The sequence below is a fragment of the Epinephelus moara genome, chromosome 1, assembly GCF_006386435.1.
Source record: "Epinephelus moara isolate mb chromosome 1, YSFRI_EMoa_1.0, whole genome shotgun sequence".
Taxonomy (NCBI): domain Eukaryota; kingdom Metazoa; phylum Chordata; class Actinopteri; order Perciformes; family Serranidae; genus Epinephelus; species Epinephelus moara.
The window spans coordinates 42,397,977-42,418,799 of record NC_065506.1 but is presented as its reverse complement, the minus strand read 5'-3'; the positions used below and the strand labels follow the sequence as shown (position 1 = coordinate 42,418,799).

The following is a 20,823-nucleotide window of genomic DNA, read 5'->3' as shown; positions in this document are numbered from 1 at the left end:
TTGTTCTTCTTAAAGAGTGTGTAGATATTACTTAAAATTTAAGTTTTGTTTTTTTTTAAACTATTTTAGTGCATTATTTTACCTTCCTATCACTGGCTTAAGATGTAATAAAGTTTGATTTTATGGCATACTTCAGTAGTATATCATTTTATATTAGTAAATCATTGTATCATTTTATTACTTTATTACCCTTTCTCTTTAACTACAGAGTTGGTGGCCCTTTTATATTTGGAGACATCGTGCTTGAAGGAAACCATTCAGAAATGTGGATGAGTAAATTTGCACGTCTGGCCCTGCCTGCTCTTCAGAGGAGCACGTCTGCCATGGCCTGCCAGGCTCTGAGGGCCTGTCGTGGACCAGGGCGGGCTGCAGGTCCACTTCCCTCTTGTCTGACTTCAGTGCAGCTTCGTGGGCAGCACACACTGGGGTCTGCCTCCGTCCCTTTGGCCGGGCACTCAGTGAGGCACGTCCGGGCTCTGGATGAAGAGAGGATGATGGAGGTGGAGTGGGAGGATGGAGGCCACAGCCTGTACCCATTCACTTGGCTGAGAGATAACTGCCAGTGTCCACTGTGTACTTTGGAATCGGCTCAGGCCCGGAAACTGTTGATGTCCAATCTTGATATCTACACAGGGGTTGACGTTGTGGAGGTCACCAATGATAACAAGGTAGGCTGCTGCCATTATCTGACTTGTGTTTTTCAGGATCCACACACTCAGTTTACGATTCTATGTTAAAGGTCTAGTGTGTGGGATTAAGAGACATCTAACAGTGAGGTTGCAACCAACTTAAACTTCTCCCGTGCGCCAAACGTGCATCACAAATGTGAAAATGCAAAAACACGAATGGCCCTATCTTGAGCCAGTGTTTCTTCTGGGGTACTGTAGAAACAACATGGCGGACTCTGTGGAGGAGGACCCACTCTGTATGTAGATATACGCCAATCAGCCAAAGCAATAAAACTACTGGCTGGTGAAGTGAGTAACACTGATCATGTTGTCACAATGCAATGTTCTGCTGGGAACCTTGGGACCTGACATTTATGTGGATGCCTCTTGACACTCACCACCCACCCAAACACCAATGCAGACCAGGTGCGCCCCCTCATGGCAATGGCACCGCCCAATGGCAGTGGTCCCCCAGCATGACAGTGTACCACACCATACCAGTCGAATTTAATGTTATTTTTATATTTATTTTTCAAATTACCGTAACTCCTCGACCATTCACGCTGTCGACGTAATTCCAATGGATTCTGAAAGCTGAGAAGCGGAGCTTACGGTAGTGACGTCATTACCTGTGAAGGAGGAGAGGGAAGTGAGCACAGCAGGAGGAGCGTGACAGCTGACGAGTGCAAGTTGGAGTGATTTAGTGGTGTTTTAACGGAGTTTTGGTGAATTTTAGTGAGTTTTAGTGGAGTTTGGGTGGCGTTTTCTTTGTAAATAATATTTAGTGTTGTAAATAATAGTATTTGTGTTTTTTTGAGAGCTTTTGAGTTTTTTTATGCCGTGTTTTTGGGTGTTTTTTGCCGTGTTTTCGTCGTGTTTTCACCATTGTTTGTAGTTTTGCCATTGTTCATCTTTTTTTGCAATAGTTCGTGTTTTTATGGTTCATAGATAGTTATAGTCAGTTATAGTTTTGTAAATACTGGAGGAGAAATGTCGAGGAGGTCAACGAGGGACAGGAGAGTCCCATTGAGACTGGTGGAGTGTAGTCATCTCAACTACAGTAAGTAATATGCCTACAGTTTGTATGCACTGGATATGTGTTCCCAGCTTTATTACAAAAATGTTTTTCAATATCTAGTGTAAATTTTCTTATTGGCTCATTTTAGAATCGAAATCGTTGCCCTCAGAATCGGAATTGAATCGAATCGTGAGGTGCCCAGAGATTCCCACCCCTAACTTGGTCTGCAGTGGTGTAATAGTGAGGTGTGTCAGGTGGCACCCATATGAATGCCAGTATTTGGTTTTAAGTTAACGAAAACATGTTTCTTAGTTTCAGGTGAGTGAAAACATAGACATGAATATTATATTTCCTTTCTGCTAATGTATCCCCTAAAACCTACAAACTGCACCTTTAAGAGAAAAATATAAATGTTTAAATTACCCAGACTGGCCGTGTAAATGTCCAATAAATTTTACATGGCCTACGTCCTGGTTTAACACTTGCTTACTTTAAGTATTTTTGCCTCCACATAGTTTTACAGTTCCACTGGAAGGTAGTAATGGACATGTTGGTTGCATTAACTCAGTCAGTGGATATGTTATATGAAACTGGTGTATAGAAGATTGTCATAACCAATTATCCAAACTACATAAACAAGGTTTCATTTGAACAAAAAAGATTTAAATACATCACAGATGCAACAAGTAGTTGACATATTGATTAGGTGATCAGCAGCAAATTAACTTGCTGCTATTTTGATCATTGAGAAGTTGTTGAAGTCATTTTTCAAGCAGAAACACCAAACCTTTGAGTGTCCCAGCCTCTCATATGGGAGAATTGGAATATGTGATACTTTCATGGTACTATCCTTATTACTGATGCCATGTTTCCTCAACAACTTTTTATGTTACTGGGTAGTTTTTGTTTATTACTGTGTGTTAAAGTTGAACAACATAACTCGTACTGTACCTAGGTATCATTGGACTTCTTCTAGTGAAGGAGCAGCATTTACAGCTTTTACTGTAAGAGAACAACTGCCTGGTGATGAACGATCAGGCGATCTAACTTTAGCAGAAGCCCGAAATCAGTCTGACCTTTTAGTCTTCCAGATGAACCACCTTTTCTGAACTGTGTCCTTCAGATTGTTTGGCCCCTGAAGTGGGACACAGCTATAAACAGACTGCTGGGACAGTGCCTCTAAACATTTGCTTCTGTTGATAAAAATTGAATGCATTACGTTTCTTCTTCTATCTCCTGTTTCTTGTACCAAGATTTACTGGATAATTTATTATAGTAAACATGTATTTAAGTACCAGAACAATTTTAGTTTCATGCTTGCCTCTGGCTGTATAAAACATTAGATGATGGCATTGGCCAAAAGACACCACAAGTATTGAAGAACCAGATGGTGAACGTAGAGAATCTCCTTTAAAATAAATAAGCAATGTTTCTTTCTCAGTTTTACAAACCAAGAGCACCTTTTAAGGGGCAGACAAACAGAATCCCCAGTAAATACTTTGAACACATCATTACCAGTCAGTAAAGAAGGGTGTCTAATTGAAAGAAAGAAGGAGACAAAAAAGAGCTAAAACATTTTGGTCAATTGGGATCAATGAGCTTTTTGTCTCTCCACAGGTGTCCGTTGTTTGGCCCGACCAGCACACCAGTGTGTTTGACGCAGAGTGGCTCAAGAAACGCTGCTTCTCTCCTGCTGCCAGACAAGCCATTCAAGAAGAGCTTTTCCTCAACGGTGAGTCTAACCTTGATACCATCCATCCAGATTTGTTTTTATTTCATGTAACAGATAAAGTGCTCTACAGAGATTTGTCCTAAAGAAATGCACTAATTTTCCAGTTTATTAGGTACACAAGCAACAGTAAAACTGATGCAGTCTAACAAAAGACTTCTGCAATTTTTCCTTCATGAAGAATATGTTTAGTTTTGATTGAATCTGTATTAAATAGATTTTGATTCACGTTTATGGTTATTATGAAGGATGTAGTTAGTGGTGCTGTGATATTCAGGGTTCCCACTGTCATGGAAAAGTTGTGGGACAGTTTTGGAAAAGTCTGGGAATTTTGTTGTGCGTAATTAAAATCTTATCTTCCACCTTCCTGTAACATAAAAGCAAATTTATTTTCTGTAGCTGATGACGTAACGTAGCTCCAATATACGTTGATGTGTGATGTTTTGCTTGCTATCACATGCTTTTCTTCATGTTCTCGCAGCGTTCTGTCTCTCCAGCTGAAATTATGTTTGAATAAAGTTTGAATCTGATATATGTGAAAAATGTTGGGCAAATAGAGCAAGAAAAAATACTATGTATCCTTGAAAAGTCATGGAAAAGTTTTGAAATTTTATCCATGAAAATGTGGGAACCCTGCACATTATATTGTGTTAAAATGACAGGTGTTTCCAGTATTTCATTAATTTCTATTAATGAATGTAGCCGAAATAACAAACACCTCTCCATATAACACAACACAGTTCAGTTTAGCTAGGTGTACCTATTAAAGTGGCCGCTGAGTGTTTGTTAAAGTGTATCAGGGGCTTTTATGTAGAACCTTCAGTTCAGTGATGTACTTGAAAACTAGAATGTGCTCCTCTCCTCCCAAATGTTTTTACCATGTGTATGCACACATGATGTCAGTAGTGTTGTACTGATAAGATTAAAAAACAATTACAGGTAACGCTTTAAACAGCTGACAAAAAAAGGCCTTTACTGATCAGACTGCACCGGTCTGAAACTAATGATTGCTTTCTAATTGATCAAAGAGATGATGTTTATAGGAGGCCATAAATCACAACGTAGCTGTCAAAGAATTAACAGGATAAACAAACACTGTCATGAGTAACTGTGTTTTCAAAGCGGTATCTGAGAACAGTAATTTGTCTACTTGGCAAAGCAGCGAGTGATACATGCTTGTACATGAATAGCAGACAAGCAGGCCTGATGAAGCTTGTCGCGGATGACGCTGTCCACACCCTTGTCACATCACATCAAAATCCTGAAGTGTATCCTCATATCTCAGCTCTCAGTCCCCCAAAATCACTTGTGTAGTGGCCGTTTCAACATACCAAAGGTAAAGAAAAACTAAACAGTAGGTGAAGTCCTTCCAAAATGACATCTTATATGGTCCACTACTGACTCGATGTCCTATTTCTATATATTCTCACATATAACCCCTTATTATAATTAGTCGTAGTATGTGTAAATCGACTGTGGTAAACTTCCCTCCATCTAATCAACGCCCAGATCTCCCAGCTCAAATCCTCCGGATGACAAGTTTTGCTGGCTCTCGGGCTGTTGCTTCAACTACCACATTTTTGTCTGCCCGCCACCACAGACACAGAGTATAGCAGCAGCTCGAGAGACAGCCGTGTCTCTCTTTTTATCTCAGATACATCTGTATAACCAGGCAGTGCTGATATGAATATAAACCAAGATTCTGCCACTGCATTGCCTTTTTCTTACCGAAAATGTCTTCAAGAAACATATTTTAGTGCACTGTTTGGCTGTAATTTGAGGTTTCATGGACAGGAAGTGGGCGCCACACTGTTTCATGGATTGTAAATGGAGGCTGAAAAACCTGAGATGTAAACTGTAAAAGTAAGCAGTGTTGATAGAATACAAATCAAGTTGTTACTGAGAGTTCTGTAATGAGAGTCAGTGCCTCCAAGTCTGAGGCCATTGTCCTCTGCTGGAAACTGGTGGATTGCCCCCTTTCGGGTTTGGAAAGGGTTACTGCCTCAAGCAAGTATCTCTTGGTCTTGTTCACGAGTGAGGGTAGAATGGAGCATGAGATGGATCGGTGGTTTGGTGCGGATTCTGTAGTGATGCGGGTGCTGCACCGGACCATTGTGGTGAAGAGGTAGCTGAGCCATAAGGCGAAGCTTTCAATTTACTGGTCCATCTACATCCCAACCCCTAATCTATGGTCATGAGCTCTGGGTAATTACCGAAAGAATGAGATCACGGATACAAGTGGCCGAAATGAGTTTCCTCCGTTTGGTGGCTGGGCCCAGCCTTAGAGATAGGGTGAGGAACTTGTGAGTGAGTAGAGCCGCTGCTCCTTCGCGCTGAAAGGGGTCAGTTGAGGTGGTTCGGGCATCTGATCAGGATGCCTCCTGAGTGCCTCCAGTTCGAAGTGTTCTGGGCACGTCCCTCTGGTAGGAGGCCCCGGGGCAGACCCAGGACATGCTGGAGGGATTATGTATCCCATCTGGCCAGGGAACACATCGGGGTCCCCCAGGAGGAGCTGGAAAGCGTTGCTAGGGAGAGGGACGTCTGGGATGCTTTGCTCGGTCTGCTGCGGAGGAAAATGGATGGATGGGTTCTGTTACTGTGTTGCCTTTTTTTAGCCTAAAATATTTTCAGAAATGTAATTTAGCTTACTGTTAAACTATAATTCAAGATTAACAGCCGTCTGCCATATTTGTTTCCTGTGTCACAACAGAGAAGCTCGCACTACGTCACCCACCACTGGGAGCATTTATTGGTTCGATGCAGTGCACTGTATTCTGGTAGTTGTAGATGTTCTGCCTCTTGAGCAAAAGCAAATGTCACAGCCCTTTTTCTCTGTTATCTCTGGTCATGTAGCACCAATTTCAAAAGTATTTGCATCTTTCCACTGCAGCTCAGTTTAATGAAAAGACCATCTCTGCAGCAGTGAAATACTTATTTTATCTCTAGTGTTGGATTTTAAATATGTCAAGGACTTTCACCCTGACATTAGTGTAAAATGTGTTTTTTTGTTTTTATTTATGCACTTAGGAGTTTTTTTGGCATTGTTTCCAACATCACTTCTCCTTTTCTAATATTTATTCGTTTTACAAATACTGCCGTAGTCACATGGATTTTGCTGATAACAGGGAGCCTTGCTCGTACTTAGCAACATCAAGATTGTGTGAATTAGGTGTGTTTAAAGCTTAATTGTCAAAAGGGGCAACTTAAAAGAGAAATATATTTTGAATTGAATTGCAGTAGGCAGAAACCTGGCACAAGGCAACAGCAGGACTTGAGTGGTTGTGAATAAAACGCTTGTTAACATGCATTATGTAATTAAGCAGCAGCTCTCTGATGTGTGTGTAGCTGTTATAATTAAAAAGGAGTGTACTTTCCCAACTAACCTTTCCTGGGGAGAAATAGATGCCTCTGATTTAAACTCTTCTTTCCACGTTTTTTTTTTTTTCTCCGTAACATAACAGGGTTGTTAAGGAAGGAGGTTTTTCTAAAGACTGGAAAGAGAAGTCATTTTACAGTACATTTACAATGGCCCAGTACGTTTTACAGTCTGCCAGACAGTAGAGGAGAAAGTTCAGCTGTGAAACAAGGTAGCAGCATTTCAGTGGAGCGGGGGATGGACTGTAGCCGGTTTGTGTACACACACGTGGTCCTGAAGGACCCACAGGGCTGAGCGGCTCCTGCTCTGTTCCAGACTGATTAAGGTTATGCGTGTGTCTGTGCGTTGCAGAACTCCTCCATCCATGCTGAAGTGTAAACAGATCCCCCTCGTAACAATTTACAGACAGATAGTCATTATGTAGAGTAGTTTTTTTTTCTCCACTCAGAGCCAGGAGCGCGACTGGAAGACGCTGCTAATCTCATACACCAAAATACAATACAAGATGACGTGCACACACACACACACACACTCTCTGGGTTTAATTATTTCCTCCTGAGCGCCAGCCTGAAATTCCTTGCACTAAAAAATACCGGAAAAGGTCTACATTCTCAAAAGATGTATGATGAAAAACGTTGACCTCCGAGGATTTTGGCTCATATTCTCACTCCATACTTCTCTGTGACGTTATTTCACTGAAGCGTCGTCCACAGTTTGAGTTACTGTTTCCTTTTTCATGCAGTGCACCTAGATTTTACAGGCCTAAGTATGCCTGTTAAAGTGTTCTCAACAGTGGAAGTTAAGCACACATGGGACACTGTGAGGTCAATATGAAAATTGGAGCTCTGGGGATATTATTCAGCCTGTACTATACCTCCCGCTTTTATGTCTGAAGTAATGTTTTTGTCTTCTGCTTTTACCGTTTCTATGGAGTTGTGCAACTCAAACCGCAGGATGTAGTTCAACAGCAGCTATTATTGGAGTCAGACATGGAACTAGTACTATTCAGGGGCACTTATTACATTATAAAGGCAATTTTTTAATCTGTTTGTCAGCCTCAAATACATTAATCAACCAAGGCACGTTGAAGTTGTGCTTCTCAAATTGTAGAGTAGTTTTTGGTGGAACAGGCAAATTCAGGTCAGCTGTAGGATCCAGTTGATTCCCATGCACCATAATTGCGCAGTTATTTCTTCAGTTAGGCTTTTATTTTCACTGTAGCATATTGGATGCACATGTGATTTGTCAGCATCTCTAGTTTATTGTCCGTGCACATCTACTCCTGATAAAACTGCGCGGAGGCACAGTATGTCTGCAGTGTAAAGCAGCGAACGTTCTGAAAAGCTGACGTCTGTATAAATGCGAGTCTCATTCAGACCCCCCTCTGCCTCTGCCATATGGAAAACTGATTTAGAGTGAGGGTCAAGAGCAGATCTGCATGTTCTTACCAAACACAAGCTCACTGTTGTCAGTATTTCCTTCCTTGGGAACGAACAAATCCCTGAGCCTGTAGGTATGTGTAACCAGGAATTTAACCTCAACGTGCCCAGTGTCCAAGACTGAGGAGACATTTTCTTACTAAGTCTCTAATATCCCAATATACAGTCGCAATTGTTTGGACAGTAATTTTTAGTTTTTGACTGTCTTTTATGGTCATCCTTTTTAAATCAGCTATGTTGTTGGTTGATAGCGTTGGTGCCTTTTTACATATATATTTGCAAAAGATAAAAGTTGTTTTTTGGGGGAGGGCTGCCATCATTCACAAATCTTGTCTTTTTAAAAGACATATACCACGAGAGGCAACCCAGTCCTGTGGACTGTTTTTGTTGATTTTTAGCCAAGGTAATAACGTGGCTCCAGGCCTGGCATGTTCTGTCATATGGATATATCCAACGACTGCTGGATACTACTGGATGGATTGCCATGAAATTTGATGCAAACATTTACATTCCCCTCAGGATGAATTGTAATAACTTAAGTGATCCCTTCACTTGTCATATACACAGTGATTGTGATTGTGGTAGTCAACCCCTGCCACACCGGATATAAATTCTTTAAAATATTTCCGTCTGGCAGGAGGCTGCGGCCCAACAGGACCAAAACCTCCACATGCAACAAGAACAGCTCTTCTAAACCAGTGGTTCCCAACTGGTGGGTCGCGGGTCCATTGTGAAGGGACCACAAGTGACTCGCGAAGGTGTCAGATTTGTAAAAAAACTCACTTTATGTTGCAGTACGGTGAATTTCTGGCAGAGAGCTTTATTTTGATGTGTAGTATCCTGCTGTAGAATGAGAAAAAGAACGGACAGCTACCTGACAGAGACAGCTAACTAGCTCAACAACATGACCAAATGCAAGTATGACACTGAATATATTTAACTGTGTGGACCTTGAACTAATGACAAATCTGGACCCCATGGCTGGACCAGTTGGGAACCACTGTTCTAAACGGCAGCTGACCTCATTGACAAGGCCGTGGACCCCCACTGACATGGACTCTTGTAAAGTATACTAGTCAGGCTTCACCTCTAGGACACCTTTATCAAGTTATTTTTGTCTATTTTATCAGTAAAAGTTGAATCCCGCAGTCAGCGTATGTCTGTTACTGGTTTTTGTGGCGATATCTTTCGCAGCAACACTTTACTTGAAGGTATCTACATAACGGTGACATGACACTCTCATAACTATGACATGACACAGTCATGAACCTGTCATAAACATTATGTACATGTCATAAACGTTTACGACTGCTGTCATTAAGTGACATTGTTTGGGTTGTCTTTATTATGACAAGTTGACATTAATCAAAGTGATATTACCAGAAGTTGTCTTTGTCATGACAAGTTGACATTAATTTTTTTTGGGATGTCCTCATAATGACAACTTGACATTAACATAAAGACAACTTCTGGTAATGTCACTTTGATTAATGTCAACTTGTCATAATCAAGACAACCCAAACAATGTCAGCTTGTCATTACAAAAACCAAATGTCACTTAATGACAGCAGTCATAAACGTTTATGACATGTACATAATGTTCATGACCGGTTCATGGCCGTGTCATGTCATAGTTATGACAGTGTCATGTCACTCTTATGTAGATACTTTTCAAGTAAAGTGTTACCTCTTTCTCTGAGATTCGGCTGTTTTGACATGAGTGCTCGCCTCCCCACGTGCAAATGTTCCACCAAAACAAGTTCCCCCGTGATATTATTTTGCAAGAGCACTGTTACTACAACCTTTGATTAGCACCACCCAAGACAACTGTAGAAGAACTTGAAGAAATACAAACAAGCCAGAGCTTTTTTCCCCCGATAGTAGAATGACAATGTGAGCCTTCAGACCTTTCTCCAGCGCTGACACAGTGCTGTGGTGATAGGTCTGACTACTCTAGACTAGCATTACATTAACACAGATCTGTAGGACTTCATATCATTGTGTGTTCCTTTTATAATTCATACTGTGAACCTGTGCTCATTCCTTGGACAATGTGCCTCTTCAGCTTTTTCATTTCTTTTACTATGTTTATGTTATGCATCAACACACCAGAGCAAATTCCTTGTACATGAAAACCTTTTTCGCAAGAAATCATGTTTTGAAATATCTCAACATCTGCAACACAGATTGGCAAAAGTTTGTACCGGCAGTACAGACGGAATGAGTTTCCCTAATGACTTTGATGATCTCATGACTTTTCCACCGCCACCAGCACGCTGGCATTTGTATTTCAATGAGTGAAATGTCACGACAACTCTCTGTGAGAAATGGTGATCCCCTAAATTTTCATCTGTGCCATCATCAGGTCAGAATTGAAATTTGTTCAATAATTTTGGTTCATCTATCATCATTTTATGTCCTGGGACAACCCTCTGTATGAGCCACACAGTAGTTGGCATCCTTTGTCAAGTATTTCATTAGTCAACTACTATGTGACAAGCATGCTGTTTGATTTATTTGTTTTTATCAGTCACCTTCCTCTCTGTAATCGTCAACACAAGCATTACTGTATATCTCATTCAGAGATGGGTTCAGGGCCATTGGATTTATACCTGCCATTTTCTTGCTGGCATGTGCACTTTGAACCTTTCATATCACATGGAAGAGAGTGGTGATGATGTTGAATTGCTCTCTGGAGCACCAAAAAGCTTGTGTCAATCACAACCTTATCTGCAGTGACGCTTCCTTTCAACAATAAATCTGTCAGTGATTTACTCAAATGCCTGCCAGATGCTTTTAATATTTGAACCATGTCATCCTCTCAGGCCTCCCATTTTGCGCTTGTCATGTTTATTTAGTCGGGATGGGAATCATGACTAATTTCATGTCACTGGTATTTAAAAGATGGATGTGAAACAGGTTAAATGGATGTTTAGAAAAGTAAAAATAAGCCCAAACACATTGCTCACAGCCTTTTCTCACACACTTATCCACCAGCTCACACTGGTAGTTTGTGAAAAAAGGCGTCTGTCTTATTGCCTTTACAACCTTTCTCTCATTCAGTTAACTGTTTGAATTGCTCGCTCTCAACAAGGCAGAATGGCACGTCATTTCTCTGACAAGTTAAGTCATTTGCTGTCATCACTCAGGGTATCTGCATCAAGTTGTAGGAAGAGAAGTAACTACCACGGCCTGGCATTCTTTGGCCAGGCCCCCTTTTCCTAAGTTTGATGTTTACAAATCAAGTTTTACACATCAAGAAACTATGGTTGAGTCGTAGTTTGCCATGTGGTGTTGAGAAACAAAAGTACTTAATGGTTTTCACCTGTTCACCATAATCATTTGCAGACTGTTTTTGTTCTTTTTGTTCTCCATTAGATTGCTAATTTTATATTTTAGTAGCAAAACAAAAGCTCAATTTGAGCTAAATGTTTTTGATTAGACTGATGTTTTGGTCTTAAAGGTAATTGTATCCTTCTTATCCTGTTTTAACTACTTAAAATTGGGATTTATTTTTCTTAAAGTAGTATTTCACTGCTGGAAAGATGGTCTTTTCATAAAACTTGGCTGTCTATGTAATAGAAAGACAGAAATACTTTTGAAGTTGTTGCTACATGACCAGAGAAGACAGAGAAAAAAGGACTGTGGCTTTTGGTTTTGCTCAGGAGGTAGAAAACCTACAGCTACCCAAATGAACTGCACCAGACCAATTAACGCTCCCACTGGTCGGTGACACAACAAGCTGTCATTGTGTCAAACGATCTTATATTACAGTTAATGGTAAGTTAAAACATGTTTCTAAAAACATTTTAGGTGAGAAATAGGCAAGACAGTAACAGAATCTTGGTTTATATTTGACCAGCACTGCTTAGTTTAACAGTTTGATCCCAGTTTTTTCAGCAGGAAACAACTTGGTACCCACCTCAAGTTAACAAACTCGTTATAACAGCTAAACAAGGCACTAAATTATGTTTGTGAAGGCATTTTATGCATGAAATAGGCAGTGCAGTAACATACTATATACGATTTATGTTTGATCAGCACTGCGTAGTTTTACCGTTTGATTGGATTTTGGTTCGAGTTTGAGCGCCCGAGACAGAGAGGTGGATCTTTCTCTTGATTTGCTTCTACACTCTTTGTGTCCGCAGTGGCAGCAAGGGTGGCAGGCAATATGAAAATGTCTAAGTACAGCCTGTAGTTGGACAAACAGATCTTGGACACAGGAGTCTGACAGTCTGTGGCACCTTACAGTGCAGTTTAGTCAGTGGTGTAGGTGTGCAGCTGGAGTGCACCGGAATTACGCTCTTCCACCTTTTTCTCCAAGTGAGGAAACGCTGGTTCGCTAGATAGCACCAAGGTCTCAAAAATCCTAAACAGAGCCAGAGATAATTTGGTAGAAAAGGAGTAAAAGAGATGAAAAGTTTGACTAAGGTCCTGATCACACAGAAAGTGTTTTCTAACCCTTTTTGTAATGGTTTTAATGAGAATGAAGCTTTTTTGTGTTGCGACACATTTCACGTTCTGCGCTCTAGGCACCTGGTGTTTTTGCCGGAGCTCTCTGAACTCCTTGAGTTGAAAAACCAAGCGGAAAAGTTCCCCACGTCATCTCTTTTTCGTCATCTTTTTTGATTTGAGAAGAGGCCCTTCTGTGGTGATCACAACAGCAAGTTTACAGTTGGTAAACAATGGAGGAGAAACTGGTGGTAGCAGTTGCTGGATACCCAGAGCTATACGGCCTGACGATAGACAGCAGGTTGTCAAACTGCCCCTAAATCATCCTAAAATATACCTGGAAACAGCCATCATGGAGGAGAAGCTCCTGGACCAACTGGTGGTACTCCCTGTGATCCACCCTCTTTTTTAGGGTCTCATGTACCCACACAAATCTCTGTTTATCTGTGCCCAACAAACTATTTTCTGACAGCCTCTCACCCTCAACCAGCAAAGTGCTTTCTGTGTGGCCTTAGTGTACTACGCCAATTGTCAATCAGTTCCCTCAGTCATAAAGAACAGCTATAAATGGCCACTTTTATTGTCCCCCATATACAGATGCGTCTAAATAAAAGCTCACAATAAACAAATACACACAAACAGATGCATTTTATAATAAGTATGTACAAGGTCAGGGATCTCTGAGGAGAGTGTGCTGTCCATTTTGTGAAATTTATTACAGGAAAATTGCTCATGAGTGAAAACAATGACAGTAAAGGTGCGATGAGATTTGTCTCACTCTAACAGCTGTCTGTGTTATATCTTCCTCTGACCTGCCAAAAAACGTCCCAAGTTACGAGTTGCAGCCAAAACAAAGTGAAAAATTTCTAAGCTGCAGATTGTGGAGATATCTCTGGCTTTACGTCAGCTATCTGGTCTTAATCAATCTCTGTTAAAATATCTGTGAAGCTGTTTGACAAAGGCAGTGCATGCCTTCAATTCAAGGTGGAAAACAGTGTGTATGTTTTAGTTTACTGGCACTATTTGTTGGGAGTAGGCAATACAATTGATACCAGCACAGACAGATGATCTGTTACAGACTTGTAATGCTTCTATCTTGTCTAGCAAAAATTTAATAAATCAGTTAAAGTTGATCCAGAACTGCTTGGGTGCTGACTCGGACCAGAAGAAGAGCAAACATTGCACCTGTTTTAAAGGCCTCACTCTTGTTGCTTGTTTTTGTAAAGATTTCCTAACATATCTTTAGAGAACAGCACTTTTAAACAAGCCTTTTAATTGGTTTAAAGTGCAAGATGAGAATGTTTTGTTTTATACCCCAAAACATAAAGCTAAAATTATAATTTCCACATCCACATTTGTTATCACAGTCTGTCATGTGTAAATTGACTAAAATAAATGTAATCTGCCCATGTTCATGAGGATCTTTGCTTTATTCTTTGTGGTATGTCCATGTGCAGATGAGAAACCACAGTTTGCACCTGTAGACACATCCGCATATGCAGACACCGAATGTTGTGAAAACAGAACAGCTTGCACATCCTCTTTTGGAGGCCACATATGTTTTGGAGAATATCCAGCTATGTAGGACAACCTGCCCAAGGACCTACTGTAAGGGAGGATGGAAATAGTGGTGTCTTTAAATGTACACGCAACACTTTGAACTTTTTTAGCCTGTATTTTAGTTGGTTTAACAATGTTTTTAAATATTTTTAATCCATTATTCTTATTCACTTTTAACTTACATCCTTATTTTTAAGTTTTTACATATTAAACGTACAATATGTAATATTCTGCAGCTAGGGGTCTCTCAATCAAAACAACAACAAAAGACGGAGCAATGCCGTCATTGCAGTCAGTTTGTCTTGGTTAAGATTCCCTCAGCGTTCATTGTTCAGGAGTATTTTACCTGCAGAGGTCTCTTCCTCTCCACAACAAATAGATTAAAATCGTTTAAACATTGAATAAAGCAGTTAAACATTTAAAATCAGTGTTGCTCTGACACTGTTCAGCTTGTTGCAGAGGTGGTGCTAGCCCAGCTCTTGCTAATGTTTGTTCACGTTTTGTCCCTGATAACTTAAGACTCAGACATTCAGGAGGTTTTTCCCGGGAGCCGAATTATCCACAGAGGTTGTAGTGTAAAAGTTGTGTCCAAATCAAGTTACAAGGTTAAGATACATAAGTTGATTAAGAGACAAAGATCATATAATCATGTTTTATGTACAAGGCACTATAAAACACCTTGATCTGCATCTGAATATGATAAAACATTGTTATACATGTCAAAGTATTCATAACACCAGACTATGTAATCATATTGTATGAAGCACACATTCAAATGTTGTAATACACACACACATTCACATATTGTGTTCTGGTTTCACTTTGTATAAGAGCACTGAGGACTGTATAAAGAAAGTCCCCAAAATTCACATGTTTTTTAAAAATAGAGTGAAAGCAAAACCAGACATAAGGGTAGAAGATTTGGGAAATTCCAGGCTGCATTACACCATTAAAAACGGGCCCAATCAGAATTGGACACAAAGAAAAGTTTACCACCAATAGAATTGGACTTGAGTAGGAAGGATTAGCAAAAAGAGGTGGAGACTCATTTGAATCTCCACCAGCATATAAGCTAGGACGCTGAGAGCAGTTTTTCAGTCACACTCCGGAGTTTGACTCGCTAAGTTGTATGTGTTAAAGCCTGTTGACACATTAAACTTGATTGCATCGGACTTTGCCTGTTTCCAGTGTTTCTTTAAGTATTTGCCAGCTGAGCCTAAGGTACCAAATCGACATCTGAGGACCACTGACAAGAGACAAGAGGTTCAAGGTCGGGAGCCTACAGGCCCACTTCCAAGAGGTTCAAGGTCGGGAGCCTACAGGCCCACTTCCAGGCACCGATTTTTGACACTTCAAGGTGTCCTCCACTTCAAGACAAACGGACCTGGTGATTAAAACCAATAAAAGTACAGAATAAAGCACTTTCACGTTAAAAATCTGTGTTTCTCTAACGCTGTTTGGCTTGATGCGAAGGTTCTGCTTGCCCAGCTCCTGCTAATATGTGCTTACCTTTACTCTGATCCAGATGTTTAGAAGGTCTTACTGAGAGCCGAACTGTCTGCAGAGGTCACCTTTTGTCCAAAAACAAACGGATCCAGTGATTTAAACTGGTAAAAATATTGAATAAAGCAGTTTCAGATTAAAAATAAGTGTTTCTTCTATGCTGTTTGGCACAGCAGGGGCTGGTGTGGAGATGCCGCTAACTGTTGCTCAGCTTGTTTCTCGTTAATCTGAAGATCCAGACGTCTGATGACTAAAACCCTTCATCACTTCAGTTAAAAACAACCAAGATCTAAAATGATCTAAAACTGGATCAAAAGTCAATCTATCTGACAGACAACGCAAAGGGCCACTGACGCCACTGACCGGCAACGGTAACCAAATGACAGATTTCTTTGGGTTTGAACATTTTTGGAAAGGTTGGGATAATGTTAGTACACAACTCAACATACTATAACATTGGTTTAGTTGATCTGCACATACCTGCACAGATACAGGTGCCCAGTTCTCTTTGTAATTTGAGTACCTACAGTAATACATCAGTAAGTATTCCATTTATATTAGACAGTTATAGTAAACCTCCTGACTGATTGGCTCTCCTAAACAGTCTCAGCTGACTTTGGACTTTTCTGTATTAAGTCTGCTGACCAATTCTATAACTCAGCCAAGTAGCAGCTGATTTGTCAATTCCTTGTCTGGCTGGTGTTCCCCCTTTGCCATCTGGTCTGAATTTAGCCTTCTATGTCATCACTCGTCAGTTGACAGAAAAGGCTCCTGGAAACATAGCAGCGGAGGTCCATCCATGGAAAAACTTTTTTTCTGAACCTGACAGTAACTTCACACGCCATTTACAGCTTCAGCCGAACCGTCTCTGCGAACACATGCTTACATACACGTGAGCATTTGGTGTGTTATCAGCTTGCGAGGAATTTGAGGCATCTAAACCGTTTGAGTGTTTTAATTTGTCGAAAGTGGCTTTTATCATTGTGTTGTGTGCTTTAATGAACCGTTGATGGATTTAACAGCTCAGATTTGTCAAAAATAATGGTGGTCAGCCAAAGCTCCCACATATCAGATGTCACTTTCAGGGGAAATTAGGCCTCCTATCAACGATTTTCACCATTCTTCACCCACACACAGTTTATTTTTCACAGTGTATTCCTGTAATTCCTTCACGGATCAACTATATTTGGGTTAAACCCTTTCTCTTTGTCATCTCTTTTGAAATTTCAACACCTTTTACATCAGACTGCATGGAAAGCTCGGTGATTATAATGATTGGATTTTTCATTTCCCTGGCAAGCCAGACCTCCTGCTTGGCGCTTTGAATAATACTGAGAGCATTGAGCACAAGTTGGCAAAAGGGACATTATTTGACAAACTACTGCAAGGCTCAGTAGATTTTTGGGCAAGCTAATCTTGCTGATGGAGAAAGAGTTGTGTTTGGATTAGTGTGTGTGGAGGGCCTGCAGCTCTCCAGTGAGGAAACACTGCTCACTCTGTCTCCTCCAAACTGGGAGCGCAGAGGCTGGCTGCTCTGTCATCCAGGTATGTTTCATAGATAAAGGTGTGTTTGTCGAATTAGTGGAGGGTGGAGTGAGGTTCTTGCAGCTCTGTTGATTATTTTTCAAACGTCTGGACTCATAGGTGTGGTAAGAATAGGATTATTTTGTAACTTCACAGTTAAAACATTATATGAAGGCCTGTTATTACTACACCAACATTTCCTTCTTTATATTTAAAGCACGTTCACCTTCTTTAGTCACGTAAATATATTGTCCAGCCTTCCAGAAGAAACTGAACGTCTAGAAATAAATATCTGTGGCCAGTGCAGGTTTTGGCTGTTATAGGGACTGTTCACCCCAAAGGATGCTGAGGTTGGAACTGCCAGGCAAGAGGCCTGGAGGAAGACAAAAGAGGAGATTTATGTAGTGGAAGAGGACATGAAGTCAGTTGGTGTGAGAGAAGAGGATCCAGAGGATAGGGTTAGATGGAGGCAGATGATTCTCTGTGGCAACCCCTAAAGCGAACAGCCGAAAGAAGAAGATATTTTTCCTCTTATTGTAGTGCTGCTTATCAGTCTAGACTGTTTGAATTGTTGAGCGTTGGAGATATCAGCTGTAGAGATGTCTGCCTTCTTTCCAATATAATGGAAATAAATGGCACTCAGGTTGTGGTGCTCAAAGCACCAAAAATTCCTCAAACTCAACAGCATTTTCTCTTTTCAGAAATCATGAATGGTTACTCTAGATAATCCACAGACCTTGTTGGGAGCAGTTTCAAGAAAGAACTATTTTTTTGTGCCTAACTACACCTGCCAACCATATCACCGTGCAGAAATGCCAAGAAATGTCCCTAACACAGCAAAATAATTGGAAAAATAAAACATTACAGGCAGAAAAATACACTGCTACACACAGGGGCTAAAATTAACACCCACCAAGCGCAAAATGAAGGTAGATTTTCTGTTTGGAGTAGGGTTGCAACGGTATGACATCTCCAAGGTACGATAGCTGTCTCAGATAGATACACTATCATTATTAGCATTTTCTTTATGCAAGTATGTGTATATTTCCCCTTTAAAAATCTGTAAAATAAAGGTGAGCTCCTCTGTCCAGTTGCCTTTTTCCCAATGTCATAAACTAGCAAATGTACACGATATGATAACTGTCACATTTTATATCACAGTACACCTTAAAACGTGTACGGCTGCAGCCCCAGTTTGGTGAGTAAATCTCAGAAGGCTATGCGCCACACAGGTGGGTAAATGTTTGTACCAAAACAGCCATGTAGTAAGTAAACCATGCTGAGAATCTCTAATGTGCTCTAGTGTCATTTAGAGGCAAACTGCTTTGCTGCTCCTAGACTGCTCATGTGCTGTCTGTGTCACACACATACACCTAATCAATACAGCGGAACTCACTATCTGGAGCCCTTCTAGTTTTGCAGCACTGTTCACCAGACGGGACATCAGCAGGTCCGCTATGCTATCGTCGTCACAGGTCTGCTGCTAGCTAGCGTTGCGCCCATACTTATGACAGAGGCAAAGAAGTTTTAACTAAGACAGCAAACTCTTTACTGGCTCCCACGGTGTCAGCAGCAGTGCATGAGCTTCACGTCTTCAGTTCTTACCTTTCACAATAAAAGCTCGTGCAACACATAGACCAATGTCACACTGTAGACTAATTAACAGACAGATTAAACAGAGGAGCAGCTCTGGGTCTCTTGAGTGTTGATGGAGAACATTGCTATGTGTTATGTAACACAACTTGACCCTATATCGATATAAACAGTGTTGTCTAAATGTATATCTTGCTTGAAAATATATTGATATATCATACATAGTTGTCATACGGCCCAGCCCTTTTTAGTATGTAAAATCCCTAATTTGTAAAGTAAATAGTAACTGCAGCTGTCGAATAAATGAAGTGTAGTAAAAAGTGTATTTCTAACTCAAGTTTAGAGGAAGTATAAAATGATATCTTATAGACACACTCAGGTGAGGAACATATACCTTAAATCTCTACACAAGTACAGCACTTGAGTACATATAGTTGGTTTCTCTTTTTTTTGACACTGAAACATCTCAAAAATCAGGTATCAAGAACAGGATATTTGGGGCTCAAATCAGAGCTATTTTTTATTTCAGTACAATCTCTAAAATATGCTTTTAGTATTAACAACAGCTTGAATCTAATTTATAAAGCCGATACTTTATAAAAAAAATAAAAACAGCAAGTGTTGTTCTGGCCATCTGGCTCTGAGCCCTCCGCTGTGCATTCCACAGACGGCCCATTGAAGTGAGCTGATCTGAGCTCTGTGATAAAACTTAACCAAGTCAAAACAAAAGCTCTCTGGATAACTGCAGTGATTGAAACAGAGCTTTGAAGGCGCTCCCAGCTGCAGAGGAGAGCGACGCAGCCCTCCGAGCTTAAACAGAGCACAGTGAGGGGAGAGCCAAACTGCCATGAGCTGCCTGACAGCCACAGGAGCCGCGGCTTCAGGTTTCCTCATCTGGAAAAGCCACTGTAGCAGACCACGACCGAGGGGGAAACAGGGGAGGGGATTATGCACATATACTATCTTGTCAGACTGTCAGAGTCTTCCCTTCAAGCACACAACCGGCACAGTCTGTCCTCTGGAAACCGCAGTGGGTTTACACAAATGAGCAAATTAACTTAAACGTGCAATAACAAGCAGTGGAAACAAGCTGTAAACACAACACTGACACACAGTTTGTGAACTTGGCAAACAGCAGCTAATTTACACATCCAGCAGTTAAGGAGCAACATTATCACTCATTAAGAGTCTTGTGTCTGGCCAATTGTTGAATATTAATGTCTCATAATTTAATAATAATAATAATCATCCAGTAATAATCGCTGTCTTTAAATATGTTTTTGGTTTATTTCCTGTGGGAAATATGTGATGCTAGAGCTGCTGAATGCTCCACTGTGTTCACCAGCTAGTCACTAACTTTGCCTGTGTGCTGTTTGGTGCTGAGCAGATATTCTACAGTGTTTTCCTTTAGAGCTTGTTCAGTAAAAAAAACAGCTGCCTACTGTGGCTGAAAACAATGTGAGAGGACAGAAGTACACGGAAATATTATCAGTAAAATGTCAAAAGGAAAAATTCCTATCAGAGTAGCCCCTTTTAGAGTGTTTATTCAAATGTATAACATCACTGGGTTATTACTTCAGATCCATTAACATGTAATAGGGCTGTACCCGATTCAATTATTCATTCCTTTTTTAGAGAGTTTGACAGTTTTGAGAGACTTTCAGATGTTGCATAATCAAAAAAAAAGGTCGGAAATATCGGAAATGTGCAACAACATTGCTGCAACAACAGCAACTGTTCAACCAAAATCCAGAGACTAGTTAAGTTGCAGTTAGACTCACAAGTCTTTAGACGCTTTGCTTAACTAAATACTGATGACTTTTTGTGTTTAGATGGGCGGATACAATTTCAGAGTTTAAAAAAACTCCCTATGTTGCAGAACCAATAGTAAATCCGCAGGGCGGTCCTTCGGTGGCTCGCTGAACTCTTGTGCTCGTAAACATAGTCCGACTAGAAACGTG

General features: G+C 40.6%; 1 protein-coding gene across 1 annotated transcript in view; it reads left to right on the top strand.

Annotated features, from left to right (window-relative positions):
* bbox1 (butyrobetaine (gamma), 2-oxoglutarate dioxygenase (gamma-butyrobetaine hydroxylase) 1) overlaps positions 1-20,823 on the top strand; it is a 38,646-nt gene that overhangs the window by 3,077 nt on the left and 14,746 nt on the right. The window contains exons 2-3 of the mRNA XM_050042380.1: positions 209-668; positions 3,304-3,418. Of these exons, the coding sequence (XP_049898337.1) occupies positions 264-668; positions 3,304-3,418 (520 nt within the window). The 5' untranslated portion in view covers positions 209-263. The remainder of the gene's footprint in view (positions 1-208; positions 669-3,303; positions 3,419-20,823) is intronic.